The 22,478-nt window shown below is 36.9% G+C and overlaps 2 protein-coding genes across 3 annotated transcripts in view; both read left to right on the top strand.

Annotated features, from left to right (window-relative positions):
- LOC113988394 (RAB3A interacting protein) overlaps positions 1 to 4,197 on the top strand; it is a 31,896-nt gene extending 27,699 nt beyond the window's left edge. For both annotated transcript variants that reach the window (XM_027721939.2, XM_027721938.2), the window contains 3 exons: positions 823 to 922; positions 1,029 to 1,098; positions 3,828 to 4,197. In XM_027721939.2, coding sequence (XP_027577740.1) covers positions 823 to 922; positions 1,029 to 1,098; positions 3,828 to 3,910 — 253 coding nt within the window. In that variant the 3' untranslated portion in view covers positions 3,911 to 4,197. The remainder of the gene's footprint in view (positions 1 to 822; positions 923 to 1,028; positions 1,099 to 3,827) is intronic.
- An 8,547-nt stretch (positions 4,198 to 12,744) lies between these two features.
- Positions 12,745 to 22,478, top strand: part of MYRFL (myelin regulatory factor like) — a 33,978-nt gene continuing 24,244 nt past the window's right edge. Inside the window, exons 1-5 of the mRNA XM_027721978.2 lie at positions 12,745 to 12,871; positions 16,204 to 16,271; positions 16,366 to 16,624; positions 17,743 to 17,834; positions 19,675 to 19,822. Coding sequence (XP_027577779.2) covers positions 12,813 to 12,871; positions 16,204 to 16,271; positions 16,366 to 16,624; positions 17,743 to 17,834; positions 19,675 to 19,822 — 626 coding nt within the window. The 5' untranslated portion in view covers positions 12,745 to 12,812. The remainder of the gene's footprint in view (positions 12,872 to 16,203; positions 16,272 to 16,365; positions 16,625 to 17,742; positions 17,835 to 19,674; positions 19,823 to 22,478) is intronic.

The following is a 22,478-nucleotide window of genomic DNA, read 5'->3' as shown; positions in this document are numbered from 1 at the left end:
GAGGGAGAAGAGTCAGCGGCTTTTAAAATTAATGAAACAGTGGTTGCCATGACAAGCTAGTTAATCTGAGATGCTGTAATACAGACATTCCGAATAAATCACATTCTCCTAATTTTTAAAAATTCATTGTCTTTTTCTTAATTTTTTTTTTGGGGGGGAAGAATTTGTGGTGAACTACTGACCTTTCCAGAATACTGCATATTTGCAGTATACCAGAAGTAAATTTAAATTATTTTACCATTGCTTTTTGTAGCGATAACATAAAGAATTATTGCCAGACAGCTTATTTTCCTTTGTTCCAAATTATTTTACACTCTGAATATAAAATATGATTTCAGTTTGGCCATAAATGCAAAGCTGGCCTTAGAATGCATTTAAGAGAGCCTTCAGAGAATTGAATGCTCTTCTGTAGGGCTGATATTTTTTCTGATGAAATACAATATTGAGTGGAATTTTTAAAATATCTGTTTAAATGTTGACATCAACTGATAATTTAAATAATGCTTATTTCACATATCAAGAGTTAATTAAAGAAAGCCAATGCTCCAGAATTGTCAAGCCAAACTTGAATTAGTGAATATGAAGTACATGCCCAGAGCTGAAGAAAGTTTTAAAATTCAAAAAAGCATCAAAATGCACCAGTATTGGAATGAAATTAGTCCTTGTGGAATTAAAATAATTGCCAGTGTAATGTAAAATGAAGACAGAGACTCGTGTATCTGCACCAGTGTGAAGCAGTTACATTAATACTGTAAACACATGCAGGTGTTTGACATTAATGTCAGATTTGTTTATTAAATCACGTGACCTTTATATTTGTAGGAAATGTGCTCTCAGTGGACAAAGTAAGTCATGCAAGCATAGAATCAAATTAGGAGATTCAAGCAGTTATTACTACATTTCTCCTTTCTGTCGTTACAGGGTAAGTAGATTTACTGTGATTTCATTTTGCATAGTTATTTACTTATTTTTTTTCCATACCATTATGCAAAATTATATTAACCACCATTATTTTTTTATGAGTTCAGATCACTTCTGTGTGTAACTTCTTTACATATATTCGATACATCCAGCAAGGACTGTTGAAGCAGCAAGATGGTGAGTAGGAAATTGTGTTTGGTGTATATGAACAGAAATTTAAATAGTGCCTGTGCCTAAAAGTTGCTTATCTATGCACAGTAGCTGTGACCTGACAGTACTGGAAAGCTATCAGTTTGTAGTCATTGTTGTAATTTTGAGAATGTGGTGATATTTCACTCTCCAATAAAGTTATTTTTTTCAACAACAACAAATTAAAACACATTGATTTTTAGTCCATCTAAAAAATCCTTATATATTATTCGGTAGGAAATGTTATGAAAAAGTCTGTAACAAGAGGAGTTAGTCACAGTTTTTCCACAAAGTAGTCAAAAATCAAGTCTTTCACAGAATATGGAGATATTTTAGACCAAAATACCTTCAGTTTGGTTTGATCTGAGCCATTTTTCCTTTTGCTTGGTGTTTTTATGTGTCTTTTTATTTTGTACATTGAGAATTGAGAGAGCAATTCTTGCCATACTATTTTTTCAGGGGGAGCTGGCAAGAGTGACAATATTTTGGGTTCAGTTGTAAAAAGTAAACAGGAAGCCTGTTATGTATATACAGAAAACCTGTATACTGTAATGATTCATCTGAGTGCAGCTGAAAGGTCATTGCAGTAGCATGACAAAATCTCTTGATTAGGGCTCTGGTTATAAATGTAAGGCTTGATTACTGTCCACCCCAAAAGAGAAATGTGGTTTTTACTGCTGTTGCTTCAGGCTGTGGGGTTGAGTTTTTTCTGCCATTGTTACCCAGCTTCTTTGTTCTTGTCAGAATAGCATACCCAACAACTCTATTTAAACCATGTCTGCAGAGCAATGCAGAAATTTCCCTAACTGTGCTATTCGTTTTCAGTATGTCCATTTAAAGGATGTTTGTGAAAATGTATGGATTGTACACTTAGTTACTTAATTCTGGAATTTAAACATATATTGCGTGTTGGAGTTGTAGTTACTGGTCTTCATTTTCAAGACCCTTTTACCTGTTTATCACTAGAAAAGAAAATGAAGATAATTTGATTGTATTTAAACTGCACACAGTTGATTTAATTGTCTTTCCTGTCCAGGTCAAAGAATATTGCCAAGCAGCCTTCAGTCCAAGGTTTTTTTGAAACAGGTCATATCACTTAGGCTCCCAGATATGCTGAGCACCGATAGTGGAAAAAGCGTCATTAGCCTTGTGTCAATAGTTAATTAAAAATTTTGCTTTCACTGTGAAAATATAATTTTTTTAGCTCAGTTGCATTTTTGAAAGTAGAATAAAACAGCATTGCAATGTTTATGGATGTCTGTGCATTTCATTATTCCAGTTTTCGGGTCTCTGTGGATTTGCTTCATCAAGAATTTGGCTGGAATTAGCCCCACTTTCCTATCTGACTTTTCTATTAAGTCATCTCTTCTGAGGTTTCTAAATTTCTAGAGCTCAGGATTTTAGCTACATCGAAATATTTTGTTTCCGTCTCTAACCTTGAGTACTTCTGAGGTGCTAGACTGTTCCTTACAAAAATAATGCTATTTATTTTCACTGTCAAAGGGCCATGGAATTTACCAGAAATTCACCTATTTCATACACTAAATTATGTTTAACACTACCTTCAGATGGTGGTAATTTTTACTGATGTACCAGCATCGCTAAAGATCTTGAAAATGTGTTATTTAAAATTTAATATGATGTATAATTAAAAGGCTTTTACTTTGACCAAAAGAACCTATGAAGTTTCAACTAAAAATTGAGATAGAGATACTATTGAGATAGAAAAGCTAAGTTAATACTTTTTTACATCAAATAATGAAATATTTTCAGCATTATCAGATTTATTTATTCTTTATAAGAAGTTCAGACAAAAATTGATTTTGGTGTTTCAGCTCCATTATCATCTTTACTACTAAAATACGAAATTTGCATTTGTAGCTTTGTGTAAGTATTTCAACAATACCGTTACAAGAATGTAGGCACTCATAATAATTGTCTACATAATGTGCTGTGTGCATTTCTACTAATGCACCATGTAATTTTTGAGACAGAGCTCACTTTTACAAAAGTGGTTTTTGAAATATGGTAAGGAAGACCTTGTACTTTTTGTTCAGGTTAATTATATTAGTAGGCATTCTGTGTTAGGATCTTGACTACATGGAAATTATTTTTGTCTTGTAACAATATACTCAATTTTGATTTGTGGCATCTAGAAGTTTACAGTATGCACTAGAGTCATCAAGTTTACGAAAATACAGATGAAATAAGAAAAAAAGGCCTTTCCTACCCAGCTTATTGTTGCTGCAGATTCCTGTAGAAAAAAAGAGGGAGGAAGGAAGATTATAAATGGAAAAAATATAACAAAATTACAGATTATTTGATTAAGCAATTCTTATTCAACAAGTTCTACTTTTTTCTTTTTGTAGTTATTTAGTTTTACAGAAGGTGAGTCAAGGGGCAGGGCAATTAAAATGAGGCACTGCAATTAATTGAAGCTGATAAGAAGTACTGATGTATTGTTGTTCTCAATTTTAAAAAGAAATCTAAAATTTGAGGAATTTTTTTATAGGACTGTCACTTAGAATTTTTAGAATATATACTTGAATAGATTTTTATCATAACCAAGCACAATTAGCCTTACACATTAATTTTGGTTTTACCGGATATTTGTTACAAAGTTCCCCATAACTCATGTAGAGTAAAGCAGCCTGAATACATCAGTTGAAATAAAATATGAATTAGTATGTTTAATGATATTTCTGTCTTTTTTTTAGTGGATCAGATGTTCTGGGAAGTTATGCAGCTGAGACGAGAGATGTCACTAGCAAAACTTGGCTATTACAAGGAAGAGCTCTAAGTCTTATTACTCGTGTGCGTGCATGGACTTCATTGAATATACATAACTAAAATGGCTGAATCTTTTTTTTGTCACTTGATATTTATTTCCACAAAGTGGGTCCAAGATCTTTCTCCTTTTGCAGATGGCACTAAGAAGTACTGTGATTGTTTTAAACTGACCTATGCTGTATATGCGTACATATAATATTTAGTTGAACAAATGTGGTAAACACTTGCAGGTGTATTAGTGATTGTAATTTACATTTAAAAACAGAAATTCTGATTAAAGTGTTAATCTGAAACAGCCTCTGTCTTCTGTTGTTTGTGACGCAGAATAATGTGAATCTCCCCGAGAAGACATTCTAAAATGTAAAAATGAGATGATTTTGTGAAGACAGAATAAATGCCTGACATGTTATTCATTGTAGTGTTCAGATACATATATGTAGCTCTCTCTGCATACATGCCAATACAGTTAACAGACAATTAGAGAACTTGGAATTCTTTGAAGTGCTGCTTTCCTATGCTTTTAATTTTTAAAAACATGTAAGAAGAGAAACATATACAGCATAATAAACCTGAGTATCTTCTCTTTAAAGTAGGATGCTTTTTGAATATCAAGGAACAATAAAATTATCTTGTTGACACTTTGGTTAGAAATCTGTCCTGACCCCTGTCTGACTGCTAAAAACTTTCTCTTTCCCTCTGATTTTCTGTCATTAAAATGTTTTCATTCCTTTAAATGGTTTTTTTTTTGTTTTTTTTTTTAATCCTGCCTTTTTTTTGGGTTTCAGTGCTTTATACATCATTTTCCCCACAACTGCCCTTGAAAGTGGGAAATTTCCATGATGTGATTTCTTTTAACATGTTGATGATAACTTCCATATAATGATATCAGTTTTTTCACACGTACAGATTGTGTCAGACAACCCTAAAAAGGATCATGGCCTCTTAAATATGCATTTTAAAGTGTTACTTTAGGACTTGAAGTTCAAGTGGTCCTTTTTTTCTTGGACATTGTCTAAGCTGAAAGCAGACAGCTGATGAGGTTACAGGAGCATAGTTGTGGATATGTACTAGACTTGCCCTTTTGGAAAAACGTTAGATCTTGATCCTGACAGCCATTTATCAATTGCACTTAAGATTAAAGCATTGGCAAGTAAACAGACAAACATTAGAAGGAGAGTTTATATAGTTGTTTTTTTAACAAGAAGCATGTCAGTGGATACAGATCTCTTTGATGCTGAACAAAACCAGCGCTATTCATCACTGTCTTACTGGAATGTTCTCTGTTTTCACAAAAGTAATAGAATGAGCAGTGAAATTTAATACCATATTTGTGTTGCTTGTATGTGCCTGAAAACACTTTTGCAAGTGTTGGCTTCAACCTGGCATTTTAATGTTAAAATTAAAACAAACAGCTGAACCTAAACATTTTACAAGTAATGGAGTATGTATGTCCAACCTGGACTGTTTCAGTACTGAAGAAATATTTTTATCTATCTCCTCTCCCTGGGTACTACTTGCTGTTGGAGACACCTGGAAAAATTCTACCATAAATTGTTAAAGGGTTGTTTATTCTTTCAATAATGCTAAGGAAGTCTGGTTTTACTGACTCTTAGAAAACAAGCTGTGTTTGTTGGTATTATGTTTTATGCTAGACTCATAAATGCTTCCTAAATGATTGTTAATCCTGAGTTTACATAATGAGGTGCAACTGTGTCCATGATTAACTGACAGTAGGCAAATGGTAGCCAGTAGCTGTTGCTATTCTGACTTAATACTCTTTACAACAACTAAGTCCTGTTGCTCATTCAAGCAGAGAGAAGGGTTCTTTCTATACATGGTAGTATCTAAAATGTATTATGCTGAGGTGATTTTCTTGTATTAGGGATAACAGAGATGTACCCCGTGTATCTCAGTGGTAATGACTGTTTGGCTCAATTACATCAACATCTTGTAAATACTGACTGGCTTGCTTCTGTCTTCAAGTCCCTACTCTGAAATTCTTTTCTATATTTTTAATATGAGCTGTTTATCATGAGAAGCCTGTGTCACCGTGAGTGCTCAGGGCTTGTAAAAACTGCACAAGAGTTACTTGTGTGGTGAATGTAATTACTTCAGAAAATAACCTAATTCCAGAGTTGACTTCATTGAAATTTTTGTTCAAAACCAAATGCCTCTTTCAGTTGCCTACTCAAAACATCTGAATATTTTTGTCCTGTTTGCTTAGGGGTGACAAAATGGGCCAATTTTAGTGTTTAAAGATGAAATCAGAGAAAATGAAATAGAAAATAGAAAATAGGATTTGCTGCTTAGCAAGAGCAAAGAGCTTTGTTCCATGTTTAGCTTTCCCATATGTTTTTCAATGCTACCTCAGATAAACAGGTAATTCTGTAATTTAATTTTGTTAGTAACAATTAGAAATTTTAGTTCCCTACTAATGATGGCTTTGCTCTTGCATTTTTGATTACTATTGATTTCTTCAGTAGTATTAATTATATGACCTGTGTGAAAGTACAAAGACAAGATAAGTAATTTTTATTGCTGCATTTTTTGCGCATGTGTAATTATAGTTAGTACTGGGACCAAAGGTCCTTGAAGCAAGAACATTAGACTTACTTACCGGATAGAATACACATCACCTTCACCTTGCCTCAAAAGGCTTGTCAGATTTTCCTTTATGTGTAGTTTAAGTCCTTTACATAAAGCTTAAGTATAACTGTGGCTCTAGTTATGGAGGAATGAAATCAGCTGGGACAAATTCATTGAAACCTCTGAAAAAAACATGAAGTGTTCCTTGGCATGTTGGTAATCATCTGGAGAAGAAACAGTGCATTTTTCTCAGCGGGAACTCTTCAAGCAGTAGGAAAGCAAAACAGTTCTACTGGATTTTCATGGATGTGGTGGGAGAAAATGAGGCCTTACAGCAGTTCTTTGAAGGTAAGAGTCTAGTTTCAAGAGGAAGTCTTAAAAATTTTTGGTGGCAGCAAAAACACAGTAATTGTTTGGGGGTAACTGAGGAAGGAAGGAGGAAGATGAGCCCTGAAACCCAAAACTCTGTTTACACAAAGCTATTTTGTAAGGCAATGAAATAGTACAAGTGGTACAGATGTGCAGCAGTGCCTTTTTCTTTGTACTCCGGCCAGGAAACCAAAAGACAGGTGGACTCAGCAGAGCCTGCAGTACTGCCATGGTAATTGCCTTGAAGAAAAACTGGGAAGTGAATGAGGTCTCCTTGCAAGTTATCACTTCTGAAATCTTCGTGATTTTCATGAGGTTGGAGATCTTGCTCCCTGCTCAGTCTTGTCAGGTTAAAGAGGGTTTTCTTTCCGCTGATATTCTTCTGAAATGGCCTGATTGAAATTGGTAAAATGGTAATTGTGGCAGTATCAGGATCCTTCTGAGAAGGTAAACTTGGATATTTTTGTCTTTTTCCTGGGATCATCTGTCATTCTGACTTTTTCCCAAAGACATTTTCTATTCAAGCAGGTCACATTAATTTCCTGACTTTTTGTTACTGCATAATTTACTTTCTAATGGATTCCATGATAAAACTGCATTTCTTAGGCTCTGCAATAATGCGATCCAAAATGGCTGTTCAAAGGCTTTTTACTTTTTATTTTTTATCAAGAATTTTCTTTCCCTTTCTCCCATTTGCACTTTGCCTTTATTTATTTTTTATTAACCTTTTTATACTAAACTTTTTCTGTATTTGTTCTTCTATTACCTTTACGGGTATTCATGTGATCCTGATCTCAAAGTAACTTGGCAAGCTTTACCTTTCTGTTGTGATTTTGTTTCTTTTTTTTTCCCTGCCCCTCTGTTGGCCTTGGTGAGAGATGGCAATTGTAACTTTTAAGTTTTATTTTCAAACTAAGAAATTGAAGATTCTCCAACATTGATCAAGAAAATGTATTTAAGAGAAGAAATTTGAATCAGTGAATCATGAACTAGGGCTGCTAGCTAGCAAATGTGTTGTTTATAGATGTTAGGAAATTCATACCATGTTCCTTAAGTTCAGTTTAAGTTGTGGAGGTTAAAAACTAAGAAACTTTCTTGGGTTTGCTTTCAGCAACATACTTTTTACCAGGCTGTTTGTTCAGCCACTGCATTGCATAGCTGATAAATGCTCAAAATAGTGTTGGGCATGAATTATATAAAAAAATCTCAGAATTTTTTTTTTAGGAACCTGCTTGGAAAACATGATTTTCTAGGGAGTAGTCTAGGTTCTGTTGGCTTTTATGACACTGATACTGTGATGGTAGTATTGCAGAAATTTTACCTGTATGAGCTCTTTAACTAGAATTACTACTTTTAATTCTATAATTAGTAGTTTAACTCTTTTTAGAAGATAGCTTGGTAGTCTGTGCCAGTGTGAAAGGAAGAAGCCCTGTTGATTCCAATTAATTGCAGGAAAAATGAAACATCTTGGGATGTCATGTTCCTTTGGTGATGTCGTGTGGTTCTGCTGTGTCACACTAGAACGTGGCAAAGGCCTGCTAATGCCATACGGTGTGCAGGGATGCCGTTAGATGGCTGAAGTTCGTTTTCTGAACGCAGATATGTGTCAAGGCTACAAGAGGTAATCATTCATTCAGTATGGGATAGACTTCTCTTGCTGTTAAACCATAGGTAAGTCTGAAAAGGGAGAAAACTGAATTAAAGTGGTGTTGGCTCTCTTTTCAAGCAGGGGTTACATTTACTAAATACAAAGCCAGCTCTAACTTATGGCCTCTCTCCAGTTTAGCACTACAGTTTGTGGGCTGGCTTTATAACACCAGCTCAGGACGCAAGAGTCAGACTGCTAGTGCTAATTTGGTGATCTCTGCGAGTAGTCATAACAGTGTTAGAATATTGTCTTTCCAGGCTATGAAAAAGCTGAATCCTGCAGTATCAAGTGGAGAATGGTGATCGGTGGTTCAGTTTTGGCTTACAAACTTAGCTGGCAGCTGAGCTCATTTATAGATCTGCTATGTAAGATGATTTGAAATTCATGAGCAAAAAGGATCCCATTTACCCTGTTGCTTTAATTCCTTACAGGGCATGTTTGTTTTGACACTCGTTAGTAATGTAAATTTGCATCTGCAATATTAAGAGGGGACAGTCTGAAGCAAGATTTTTTTTCAAGGAAAGTGAGATAATTGTTTTCTTGATGATCACTTCTTTCAGTAGGTCATAGACCTCTTAGATTAGATATGACTCTGGGATTTGACCTTGGCCTTTTCTCATTCAAGTAAATGGCTTTTCTCTTGCCCTGTGGCTGTTTTGGGAAGTTCTTTTCTTTTTTTCTGTTTCGTTTCACTTGCACACTAGAGATTTCATCTTTGATGCAGGTTTTTTCTATTATTTCTGTTGAAATGAGTATTTAAAACATTTTGCATTTTAGAATCAATAAATTCCTATTTGTCAAGGGAAGGTCAGAGCTCCTGATTAGCTCTTCTGCCTGTGTGTGGTAGAGTAGTCCTTGCTGATGTTATCAATGGGTTGAGAAACCTGATGGAAGGTCAACCTAGTTACAGTGTTAAACTCAATCTTTTCTTTTTTTTTCTTGTGAGGTACACTGAGGTGTCTGAAATGCATGTGCTTGGTCTCAGACTCTCCACGATCTAAAGAAATCTCTTGGTGGAATCACTACCTCTCTGTATACTTATATTCCATGTTACCCATACAGGAGCATAATTTAGAGCTCCTGGTCTGTTCAGCAAGCGGGTATTACTGAACACTGACCGTGTTCTGTGTGCCGTTTTTACACCTTGAGCTGTATTTAACGATTCTTCCCTGTGTAGAGTAGCTGATGCTACTACACAAATCTAACTACAGATGGCTGGAAACTTCCTGGCATCCTCTTTTAATGTTGGGAAATGATCAGTTTAGCATTGTAGCATTGGTTTTTAGTCAATACTATTTCTCTGTCTCCCATCCTTCACTTTGCATTTAGATACCACTGAAAAGGAGGCAATGGATTTAAATGCAGATATACATAAGGCACCACACAGAAGTGTTGGGAGAATTAATCATGGCAGGTTTTTTGGGGATTGTGACTGTTGGTTACAGGACCATAGAGTGAAGCTCAGGAGCCAGGTGATCAGAGGCTCATGGCTGGAGTAAAGGAAGGAATGGCTGCCAAAGAGCAACTGCCAGATTAGGAGGCTGGCGTTCATATTGCTCCTTTGGGGCCTGCAGCTGGGCATTAGGGACAGGCTAGGCCAGAATGGACAGAGAAACAGAAGTCAGTGGAAGAGCTGACAAGTTTTAGACTTGGGGACAGAGCAACAGAATATCAAGCTTATGAAGAAATGGGAAAAATATATAATCGTATGCAGCCCATGGCTGCAGTCTTTGTTTTGCAAACATCTCTCTATGAAACTCTAGCCATGGCATTGCCTTGGCCTTTCACATTCGTATGCTTGTTGGGTAGCTGGCAGTCCTCTGCACAGTAACACTAAAGTTGAATGTGTCACTCAGTGCAGACTCTTCCCAGAGATGTCTGGGCACACTGTGGTGTGAAGTGTGCACTGGGAGCAGAGACCCCTGCGCACAAGCTGATAATTGAGGCTGCTGACTCCACATATCCTCCAGCAGCTCTTAGGCACACAGTCCTGTGCAGGAAGCTGTGTGTTAAAAAGGCCTCTCAACAGGGCTTGCCTTGCCACCTACACACAGGTCTCTGCTCTTGCAAGCACCTAACATCCAGATGAGTGAGTGGCTTGCATACTGCCCTTATGTGTTAAGTACTAACTGTGATCAAATGCCTATGAAATGGTTACCAACATTTGAAATAAATTTGCATATGATCCAACAACTCCTCCTCTGCTGAAACAGATCCCAGTGCAAGCACGATGCCAATGACCTGGAAAGTACATTCGGAAAGAAAGAAAGTTGTACAGGGCAGCAAAATGTACTAGCTCTTCCATGCACCTGGATCACGAACATTCATTACTATCATCTTCCTGGTGTGCTTTCTTCTTCTCCCAGCACTGAATTACTTGTTCTTTTCTTCTTCATGCAAAGTGGAGAGATTAAGAAGGACTAATATATATTGCTGTTGTCATCACTTTGCAACAGAGCTAATCTCTGGACTGTGGGATGCCCATTTGAAAGGCCTTATCCTTGTTTGATTCATAGCTGTATTGATTCAAAAGAACCTGTCTCTGACCTTGGTCAAAATAAAAGATTCTTGGTTTTGTGGTACAGGAAAGACACTTTGTATATGACCTCTGGCCTCATGTTAGTAATAAAGGCACAAAGGCTAGGCAATTTGAACAGGAAAACAGGTGGGTAAAATAAGGAGAAGGTGATGGAATCATTTTCCCAAGGACTATATAAGTAAAAGGAGAGGTGTTTGTGGTTCAGGGTGGGAATGTCCTGCATTCAGACACGAAGAATGAAAAGATGAGTCTCCAACAAGTTTGAGGAAGGCTGCTAAGGAAAGCCAGGCTCTTTTATACTCAAGCTGGTTTTGCGAAGTGCTGTGCTGCTGCTTCACAACTTGCCATATTAACAATTTTTCTGAGGCAAGTTGGTGTGCTGCACCTATTGAATCTGTTCTTCTCTAGTGTGTGGCAGAAAGGTTTATATACAATGTCAATATATTGAGATCTATCAGTAGCACACCTGCAAGTTGCTATCCCTCCGTGAAAGGCAGTAAAAATTAAGCCTGCAGCAGCAATAACTAAACAGTACCTAGATTAATCAGTGATCACAAAGCAATTCAGGAAATGTTTATTAGCAATGCAAATTTAGGTATTGACAGACACATGAGGAAATTCCTGTGCAAATTGGTGGATATTTAGGTGCTGCTTCTTGTTATGTCCTTTTCTAAACACTGAAGGAACTGTATCAGTCAGAGACATCAGAAAACAACTGAAGATACATTATGGTAAGACTTTTTACTGTACAAGCTAGTACAGTGAGAAGACAACAAACACAACAAAGGCAGTCACTGCTCCTCTGCTCAATGGCAGCGATTAACCTTTTGTGTTCTCCCATGCTGCCACAGAGCTGAAGGGACAGGCTTGGTGTCAGACACTGGGGGCTGAGCCACGCAGCTCTGCGTGTGTGGGCTGATCCATTTTATCTTGCACAGAAGTGGAACAGAGACACATGTAGCGCAACCAGGAATGTCAAGGTCCTTATCTTGTTTCCTCTGTGACTGGGCACACCTGTATTTGCGGAAGGCTTGCTGGAGAGGTGTGGAGCCTGCAGAGGAGGACTGATTGGTTGGGTTTTTTAGAGATCTCTGGTTGACTTTCTGTGAAAGTTGTCATGAAGTGCGGAAACTTTATAATCATAAAATCTGTTTATAGCCTTCAGTTACCAAGCAACAAAGGGCAAAGTACTATACCTTTCTATTTGTTAATTCGTTTAACATGGTAGTGGGCTGGGGTTTTTTTGAGTAGGAGAAAAGGAAGCCACCAAACATTTCTAAAGCTTTATTTGTGCTTTCTTTAAACTCAGATGGTGGATATTTAAATTGAGTGTTTCAGAAATTCACTTGCAGTACTAATCCAGAAAGTGGATCTGTGTGAGACAATGTCTGAGCTTCAATGCAACAAACTGTTTTGACCCCAGTGTAAAGGAGTTGGAAATTTTCTTCTAAACCTCTTTTCCCAGTTGCAGATTGGAGTCCTTCATCCTCCTGCTGTAGTAGTTCACTGAAGCCTTAATGCCATACATGCACTGCTATTTGCCTGGTGCTGCCCTGTCATCTGCATCTGCCCCTGCATTTCTCATCATCCTTTTTCCCAGAGTGACTAAACCAGGAGTGAAACCCACCTGTTAGATATAAGGCAGGATGGATTTGATTTTCCTTTGTGTAGGAGTATGGGCAGCATTAATTAGTATGAAACACGATTCCCTCTGAATTTCTGTCTTCTTTAATTTTAGGGCAAGATGTCCATGGAGCCTTGGAGAATCCCATGGTGGATACAAGCATGTTGGAAGAATTCATTAGTAGTGACATAGAGTTTGGTACCTTGTAAGTATTATTGCAACAGATACTTCCCCTCCTTAACCACATCTCTGGAATTGTTTTCATTAGTGCCATGATTAAATCGGAGTTTCAAGAGGATTGTGGCTCTCTTGATACTGTTTCTTGAAGCTGTGTAAGAAGATTTGGAAAAAATGAATTACAGACAGTAATAGAAATATGGTTGTTTTGTTCAACAGAACGAATGATAAAAGTCTGAGTTGATTCAAAACTGTTAAGCTAATTGTGGCATTAAATACAAAGCTGTTACTTTAACATCCCTGTAAATGCCAGTTTACTGTTTATGAACAGAATAAGTGATAAAAGTGAGACTAGTGTATAATACACTGAGAGAATAATAGAAATCTCCCAGTTTGCGGGAAGCAGAGCTACTGTTTTCATCCTGATACTTAATTCAGGACAGAAACTGTCCATTAATCTCTTTTGAGACTAAGAGATTCAAAGAGGCATAGTGCAGAGGTTTATGGTCAAGAGTGGAAAGATTATGATCTATCAAAGACTTAAACCCCAAATCTTTCATCTAGACAACGGTCAGATGACTGTTGTTCAATGTATTAATGGACTGACACTTGCATTTGCCAAGAAGCAGAGCAAGAGGAGATGTTTTAAAAATAATTGAGTTTTTTCATTCTAGACACACTCAGCAGTACACATGTTTACTTATAGTGGGCTAAATAGGCTTATGCCTGCGCTAAATCATGAATAATGAATTTATTCTCTCTGCCCAAGCTATAAAAATAAAGAATGAAGAGGAGTTTATATGTAAATATCCATAACCTTTATTTTTAGAGTCACTAAACATGTTTTAGGTTAACTGGATTATTGAACTCCTGTCTGACAATTTTAAAATGTTATTATTTGGCTTTTATACACAAAATATAGCAGAACTATGAATGTGTATATATATGCTGTTATGGAGCTTAGGTAAGTGAGATATTATAGTTACAGAGCTACAAAGTATTTACATGCAAGAAAACCATTTGTAAAGCTATTATAGGTTTGAAGGCTGAACAGAAGTTTACACTAATAGTACAGTCATACTTTGTTATTTCTGGGATTAAGAACATTTACTGAATTGTTAGATCTCTACAAGTCAAATTATTAAGTATTTGTCTCTATTACAGACTATTTGTGCATAAACAGAATAGAATCTCATAAGAGAACTTGCCAAAACATGTCAAAGGAGAAAAATATTAAAAACCTTCATATATACATATAAAATGCACATCTCCGTATTGGCATGTACAATACTGAATGGAGAGTGCAATGAAAAGGGTGCTGTTACCACCACAGTCTTGGGGACACCTGGAAATTTCCATTAAAGGTCATCTTGCATCAGACAGACCATCAGCGTTACATTTATTGTTCTCTTGCATCACATGTGAAGTACCATGTGATTTCCTCATCTTTTCCTACAGTAATAACTTCCTCTTCATCAGCGAAAGGAGCAAAAGGGTTGCTGTGTCCTTTCCTAAGTAGGTATTTAATTGATACACTGTGGCTGTAATACAGAATCATTTAAACTACAGCTTATTTTTTTTCCTCAGAAAAGCGCAGTATCAGTTTCAGTAAGGTTCTAACTTGGAGACATATCCCGACTACTGCTGTACTTCATAAATACTTTCTTTCTCCTAGAAAGTGTCTGTATTTTACTGAAACATTAACTTAAAGCAGAAATCAAGCACCTAAGACAGCATTTGAAACCAGGACAGGAAGTCTGTGGAAGTGAAGTTTTAGACTTTTATGAGTGTACTTTTTTTAAATTTTACAAGGCACAATTGGAATTCAGTATCTCTGGATCAAGTATCCCATAGGAAAAACAAATTACATGTTTACTAACTCTATTCAAAGTTGAAAACAAGGTTTAGAGTGTAGTCATGGTATTTAAAAGCACCAGAAAATCTATTTTGAAGGAAGTAAAAGAATATTCTAACAAGGAATTTTAAAATTAATTTTTAAAGAGGAATCATGTAGTTGAAGCTAACCCGAGATGCACGGTTGTGGATGTGACGTGTTAGAAAACCACTAGAAATACCATTATGAAATATGCAAGCATGTGTCAAAAGCAATAGGCTGTAACCAAAAATGCAACTGCCTCTCTCTGATGTCATCCAAACTCAGGAATACAAAACCTGAGGTAGAAACCATAGGACAAAAATCAGGTGATGCAAATTTTTCACTGATGCTTGAAAATATTTGCTATGTATGTGGGAACATGTGTTTTATGAATATGAGTGTTCTCTTTAAGGAATTTTATTTTTTTCAGCTTTTGCCAGAACACTGGGCCTTAGCCAAGGAGGTGTGTCTCAATAAATTTCTGTCACCCTTCCTTTGCTCTAGCATTTTTAGCCTAACATGCATCTTGAGCACTTGCCTTTCAGGCACTTCAAAGCAGTGTTTGAGCTGACATTTCATAGAAATACCTGAAAGAGTTGAGAACCCAGTCCATTTCTCGAACCTCCATCTATTTCTAATGTAACATAGGAATCCTCTGCAGTTTTTTAAATGTCAGCAAGATGGCATAGGATTTTCTCTACCTTAAGCTGCTATGAAGGCACCACTGTTGACTGAAAAACTTGAAATAAATGTGTGACAGACCTGTGCCCTCAACTGACTGAAGACAGAACCACTGGTTCGCTCTAGTGGTTTGCTGTTGGGCTTAGGATGCTCCTGTTTTCATTGCAGAAGGAATGAAGTGGTTTTGCTACACACTGTGGGAACCTCTGCTTGTTGCTAGACCAGTGGACTTGGTCTAGTTTAAACTATGGTGTAGTTCCAGGTCTCACTTTAAGAAAGAAATCCTTTACCAATGTCTAATAAGAGAAACATTGTAAAAGCAAAATAAAGTATCACAAGGACATATGATACAATATAATCAAGTATATATACCAGAGAGTAAATAATCAAGAACCTTTCAAATCTCAGGCAGGTGAGTGGACTGTTGGAGACTGATCTCTCACCTTTAGTCTAGGAGAATGGGCCTTAAATCCCTTGTGAGGGATATTCAGAGTTACTGGTAGCCCGGAGGTAGCTGAAGAACTGCTTATGGGGAGGAAGGAGGATTGAAGTCAGCAGGCTGTGAAGGTGGGGTTTGGGGAAGAACAGGTAAGGATGGGGCCTCCTGGCATGGCAGGGAGGTGGGAGGGCCATAGGAGATGGTCTGATGAAGCATAAGTGATGTCGAAGCATAAGATGGTGGGCAATGCTTTCTGAAGACTCTTGTCAGAAGCCTGGTGGTCACCCATCTGCTTTCAGCATTGGCTGTTGTCATCCTCCACATCTTGCTCCAGTAGAAATTAAAATCTTTTTTTCATCCCTAGGCAAAGCCAGTTGCCAGACTCCCCACCGGACTCTGGATCGGAACCATGTTCTCCACCACAGCTACAGAGTAGGTGACGTGAATTCAGTTTCCCCCAAGCTTGTAGCAAGGTCTCCAGCTCCTCTCCCGTGTTCTTATTTTCTTGTCCATTTATTTCCTGCAGCCCCATGGTATGATACAACATGGCCCAGTGGGCTGCAGCCTCCGCTCCCATGCCCATCTGCTGTGGCACCCAGCAAGCTTCCCTGCAGGTTCATGGAGGCTTACTCTGACCCCAGTGCCACTGGGCATCCTTGCACCATCTCCCAAGGCTGCAATCTGAAGATGGAAAATCCTGTGACTCCTTGGAATCATTCTACATCCTCCAACTGTTTGGGTTTTAATTATTCATACTTTCAGCCTAATGCATCTCAGATTTCTGGGTAAATGATAAAGCTTTTATGCAAAGGATGAGACAGATACAAAAAAAAGTAGGGCTGGTAGAAGACATGGTTTAAGACTGGTTGTAAATCCCTGTGGGTGTAGGGTTTTCCACAGGATGGCAGTGTTTAGACATTTTTGAGGTGCTTGTGGTTGAGGGTTCTTTAAAACATCTTGATTGCAGTTCAAATTGGAAGTAGGAATGGATTTCAATTTTTAAAACATTAGAAGGCTAAGGAGGGTTCGACGTGTGCTTTATAACTGGATGATAGAAATACTCATGTGTTTTGCAGTACCCATTTTAGGGATTTGTCCATAAGTATCTTGTAAGTATTCTAGCAAGTGACATAAGAGGAAAGAAAAAGTCATACCTATGGAAGCAAGTGAAATGGTATTCATATAACATCTGCCATATTAACTCACCTGTATGTTTTGGATGCCTAATTATTTAAAATACACCAGTATTTTAACATTAACTGGTAAAATACACTTACTAGTGCAAGCATACAACCATGATACCCAGTAAGAATGCATTGACATGGAGAAACCTTAGTTTGAGTTCCTACTGGCCCTGACTGAGACTTGGAATTTCGCTTGTTTTTATCCCCCATCCAGAAGGAATGATCTGTTAGGATATTCTAGTTTACATTCTTTAGTATCAAAACTTTGGAATAAGGTTTTTTCCTTTTGCACAAGGATGCATTTTTTGAAATCTCACTCCCTGGGAAAGGGGAAGACTGTTACCTGCTACTGGTGTTTTCTGTACAGGAACAAAAATGCATTTGTGCCCAGTGCAGTACAATTATTCAAGATAAAAGCTGTGATTTTAATGCAGATGCCAGGAAACAGTAACCCCTGCCACTTATGCACTGTGTACATTTTTTAAAAGAGATCAATTTCTTTTTTCATATGAAATAATAATAAATTGTGTTTTGGAAGGAAAAAATGGGATAATTCAGTTTTAAAAAGCCAGTAATAATTTCCTCCCCTTAGCAAATCAGAATTTGGATGACAATGTAGTTAAAACAGGATCATAAATACATGGGTGTTCTCTTGTTATGATTCTGTAATATCTGTATTTAAACTTATAAAGAAGTAATGCAACGTGTTTTTAAAAAAGTATTTCTGCAGAATCGGGCAAAAAAAGGAAGCTCTCCCAATTACTGGATGATGTCACTGATTCTCCACTGCGGTCTCAGGACTCCAGACAAGGTAAGAAACTCGTGAAGATGAAATTTAACGTTTTGTGCCATAGACAATTGAATACTTTAAGAGCATAGCTCCTGCTGGCTCTGAAGAGGTAGTGGTATTACTGGTCTGTACTCCACTACCAGGTTTGGAGGAATTTACCTTTTCAGTGATTTGGAAAACCAGGACCTATTTATATTTGGTGGAGAAGCATTAGAGGTTCATGTTTCCTGAGGATTCTCTGGACAGAGTATTCTGCCCTTTTCTATGCGTGAGTGAGCCTGAAATACACAGATGATACCATACTCTGCTGACTTTGCTTGGCACTAAATTGACTGGGCAAAGAAACCATTTTGGGTCAGCTTTACAAGGAATTAATGTGGTAAATGACTAAAGAGATTTCAGTTTCCCTTTATCCCCTCCACTCCATATTTTTTCCATGAAGTGTATCCATGCGCAAACTGGGTGAAAGCTTATGTTCTTTCCCACCTCTTCCCCAAATTAATTTGGTTCATTGTTTTATCAAGATAAGAATGCTAAGCTTATAGCAATTGATACACAAAGGCTTATCAGGCATGTGCAGAAATGAATCAGCTTCTGTGAAGTGTGAAGCTCTCTACAAATGAACAGTTTGTAATGAACAGTTTATCTGAGGAATTTTCACCCATGTCTGTTAGTGAAAAATCTGAGAGTTGCTTGTTATTCCTTCAGAGTAAGTTATTTTTCAGCATTAAATCGATCTTTTAGAACACTTTTAATGAGTGGCAACTGGATTTAGCAGGTTACTTTTCCTTTGGCATCTATTATTTGATCAGTGTTTCTTGATCGTGACTAGTCCTCTCAGTCAACCACTGCTGGAAAGAGAAGACAAACAGACACTTCTGTATCTAAAATTGCTATTGCTGTTTTTAATGCTTAAAGACATAGCTTTAAAATAGGCTTTCTTTAGGTGTCACTGTTAATAAAATCTCACATGTGCATTGGAAAAAGAACACAGACATTGGTAAAAATGGCTTGGGGATCATGTAGAAATAAGGTGTAAATTTCTTTACTGTGGCATTTTATATCTCTCTCTCTCTATATATATATCTATATATATCTTTACTTGGCTGTGTGTCAGAAGCAGGGACTTGCAAAAGAAGCTTGGGCCTGAAATGATTCTATAGGCTCTATCTTACTATGCTGTTGCTGGCTGTGGGTAAATCTTAGTTTATATGCTCAATGACATATTTTCTCCTATCCTTACTGCACTCTATTTATCTGTCTCTCTTATCACATTCTCCTCTGTCTTCATAAAATGTAAATATCAGAGAATTGTGGTTAACCCTGTCTATCTCAGAAATTTATAATTTATAGTATGAAAGCAGTAACCAGATCAACCAGAGGTAGTGGTGAATGTGCTTGCTATTGGAAAACTGTGCCTCCTGCTGTATGTTCTTCAGTTTAAATCTGTAGTAGAGAGAATGAGAAACAAATGTAATTATTTTGCTTAATTGCTTCTTGCAGTGTTGCAGATGTACAGTAAAATGCTTAGCTTTCCTTTTTCCCCCTCCCCAAAGGAACCTATCCATCCTTTTGGAGAGAATAAAAAATAGGAAGTGCTACTTCCTAATAATATTTTGCAAATATTGCAAATATTGCAATATTTCCTAGTAATATTTTGCAAATCAGGAAAGCTGAAAAATTTGTTTTCTAGAGCAGTCTTTTGGAATGACTGCAAAGGACAATCAGATTTAAATATCTATGCAATGCATTTATGATTTATCTGTATGTGTATATATGTAAATATATTTATAAAAATGTTTATGTAGGACTTTTGGCTAGTTCCAAAAGTAATAACTGAATTGTCACTATCTCTCTACAGCAACTCTTAAGGACTGTGCTGCTGAACTGCAAGAATATGACAGTGATGGACAGAATGCAGCTTTGGAAAAATGCTGTCAAGCTCTAACATGGCAACCATATCAAACTTCTCAGTGGAACAGCTTGTTTAACTCTAATTATGAAAAACTGTAAGCACTGATGTTTGCATCTGAAAACGTGGTTCCTTGTGTTTTTTTGGTTTTGTTTTTTTTTCCCGTTATCATAGTTTTGTAGGAATAAACAATACATTTGGCATCCTTTGTTCTTACTGGAAATAAGATCAGAGAAGCAAATATAACAGGCATGATGAAGTATGACCTTGCAGATGTATCACATAAGTAGATCTTTAAACACTGGTTGAAATTCATGGCAGGTTTTCTGATTTCCCCTCTGGGATTTAGGGATTAAAGAAAAGTGAGTTTAAATACCAGTTAACTTTTTGTTTATTTTGTCAAGCCCATTGGGGCAAGTAATTACTAAGCATTTAGCACCTTTCCTTATAGAGGCCTAAAACATTAAAGAAAAATGGAATTAGAAGATAGCTGTATTACTTCTGAGCTCATATAACCTAAGTCTTAAAAACTATAGACACCTGTGTATGGCATGCAACTGTTTTAGTTAAAGGTTTAGAGTTTTCCTGTGTAAATCAAACTGTAAATATTTTTCTTTTTTTGGCCACATGATCTGGGAAAGGTCATTCCAAGTTCACTTTACATCCCTGATTTTCTTCATTCTAATATTTAGTGAGTGAACCCTTTTAACAAATAAAGCCTTTTCTACAGCATCTGGTTAGTTCTTCAGGATTGGTACACAAAATTTGCCACTGTCTCCACAGGAATTATATTGCATAGTAAATTTTAATGTTCCTCTAGCCCAGTCTGCTGAAAACTCTCATGGGAGTTGAGGTTGTATCAGTGTCATTAGTGGACACTGATGTTCCCTGTTTGCACACTGTGATGGGAGCATAACACATTTTACTGTGTGAGGTCAACAGCAGTGCCATTGTTCCAAGATGCACTGTAATTACAACACATTGCACAGATTTTTTGAGTAGTGGTCCTGTATTCTGTTAGCCTCAAAAGACTCATGTGCTTATCATTATTCAGTGTAGATGGATTGATACTATGCCTTCAAACTGCTGTGCCTACTTTAGGGGCATTTCTCAGGTTAATCATTATTTTCCATTTTATTAATACAGTATTTTAACCTTTTGGTTATTTAATTTTCACAACAAAAATGCTATTAGCTAAGGTGGATTCATTAGAAAAGGTTACTCTGCCGTTAGTTATGCCCTGCATGTTGTCTGATGGCACTGTCTTGGCCCCTTGCCCCATATTGGTGAGGCTCTGTTCCAAAGATGTTGTCTGAAGACTTAAATTCTGAATAGAAAAAGAAATTCGAAGCATATTTCCAACAGGGGATGCTTGTGTGACAGGGTTATCCCTTGCTACCTAAAAGTTATTTACTGTAAGACTCACCATTCTTTGTGCACTAAGAACAAATTATGTGTTTGCTCTTAATTACTGTAAATGACATACTCAGAAAATTATAACACAGAATTGCTCTTTGGGAGTCATTGTTCCAAACACTTCAACTTGGAGACATGGAAGTGTTTAATTTTTGCTTCTCAAGCTGTTTGTCTGCATGCAAGCAAATAGTCTGAAATTGCTTTAAGAATATGAGTTAATGAACTTGCTGCCCACCTAAATCTGAAAAATTACTCCTTTCCCTACTATGAAATACATACATTTCCTACATCAATAAAAAAATTACCCACTGTAGGAAGGAACTGGAGAAGTTTTACTTCCTTAATAACAATGGTTTGAGTAGATGGTGGACACTTCATTAGAATTTTAAATATGAAGTAACATATGACTTAGTAGTTTTGAAATAGTTCCCTTTTTCCCTTGTCCCAGTTAGTCAGGGATTGTTTGAAAGGGGAATTTTGTTCATAATTTATAAAAAGATAATAAAGTCTGTATGTTTCTTATGAAGTCTGTACCTTTTGCTTTTCCCAACAAATAATATGCAAATGAAAGGAAGAGTTATGAAAAGCCATCTTCACTAATTGAGTTAATGAGAGGTTCTCAGTAGCATAAGACAAGATCATCATTATCAAACTTTCATTAGCAAGAAAACCCAGAGCCTTTATAAAGTAACCTTGCCATGTAGTCCTGTTATTTCAGGATTATCCATCACTTAAATCAAAGGACCGGAAACATTGTGGGATGGTGAGTTCACTGTCTCTTCTAGAAAGATCTTTTGATACCTTTCCTTGTTTACTGTGAGCCATAAGGACAGAGTACTCTTGCTCCTTGAGTGACAAATTAACCCTTTGAGTAAATAAAATAGGCTTGCTTGAGTAGGAAGGACAACATATAAAGGAGAGTTTTTTAGTCATCTGGCCAGAGGGTCAGTACCGATACTTTTCCTTTGGCTTGAGTAAAGCCTTATTTGAATCCCAGTAGCTTCTACAGAAGAGCTTGGTGTGGGAATCTCTGAACAAAATGAGGAGTCTTGCTGGCTCATTAGCACTGACTGCAGACTGTTGTTTATAGCAGTGTTATAATGAATGATTAAATATGCTAAAAGATTTGGTTGTGATTTTAGATGCATAGACTTCCTTTATATCAGATTTGTAAGTGAGGATTGTGTAAGCCTCTCCACCTCTGGTTTGCAAACATTTCATTTGTCATATTAGAATTAAAGGACGCATTATATGCATTTTCATTTTTACACCTATGAGAGGCTATGAAGAAAATTCTGGTAGAACTGGTGATTGTAGGGATGTGTTTCAGCTCCCAT

This window comes from Pipra filicauda, unplaced genomic scaffold (genome assembly GCF_003945595.2).
Source record: "Pipra filicauda isolate LSUMZ 115617 unplaced genomic scaffold, ASM394559v2 scaffold93_size3172892_pilon, whole genome shotgun sequence".
In the NCBI taxonomy this organism is placed as follows: Eukaryota; Metazoa; Chordata; class Aves; order Passeriformes; family Pipridae; genus Pipra; species Pipra filicauda.
Note: the sequence above shows the minus strand (reverse complement) of the source record. Positions and strands in the feature narration are given on the sequence as shown.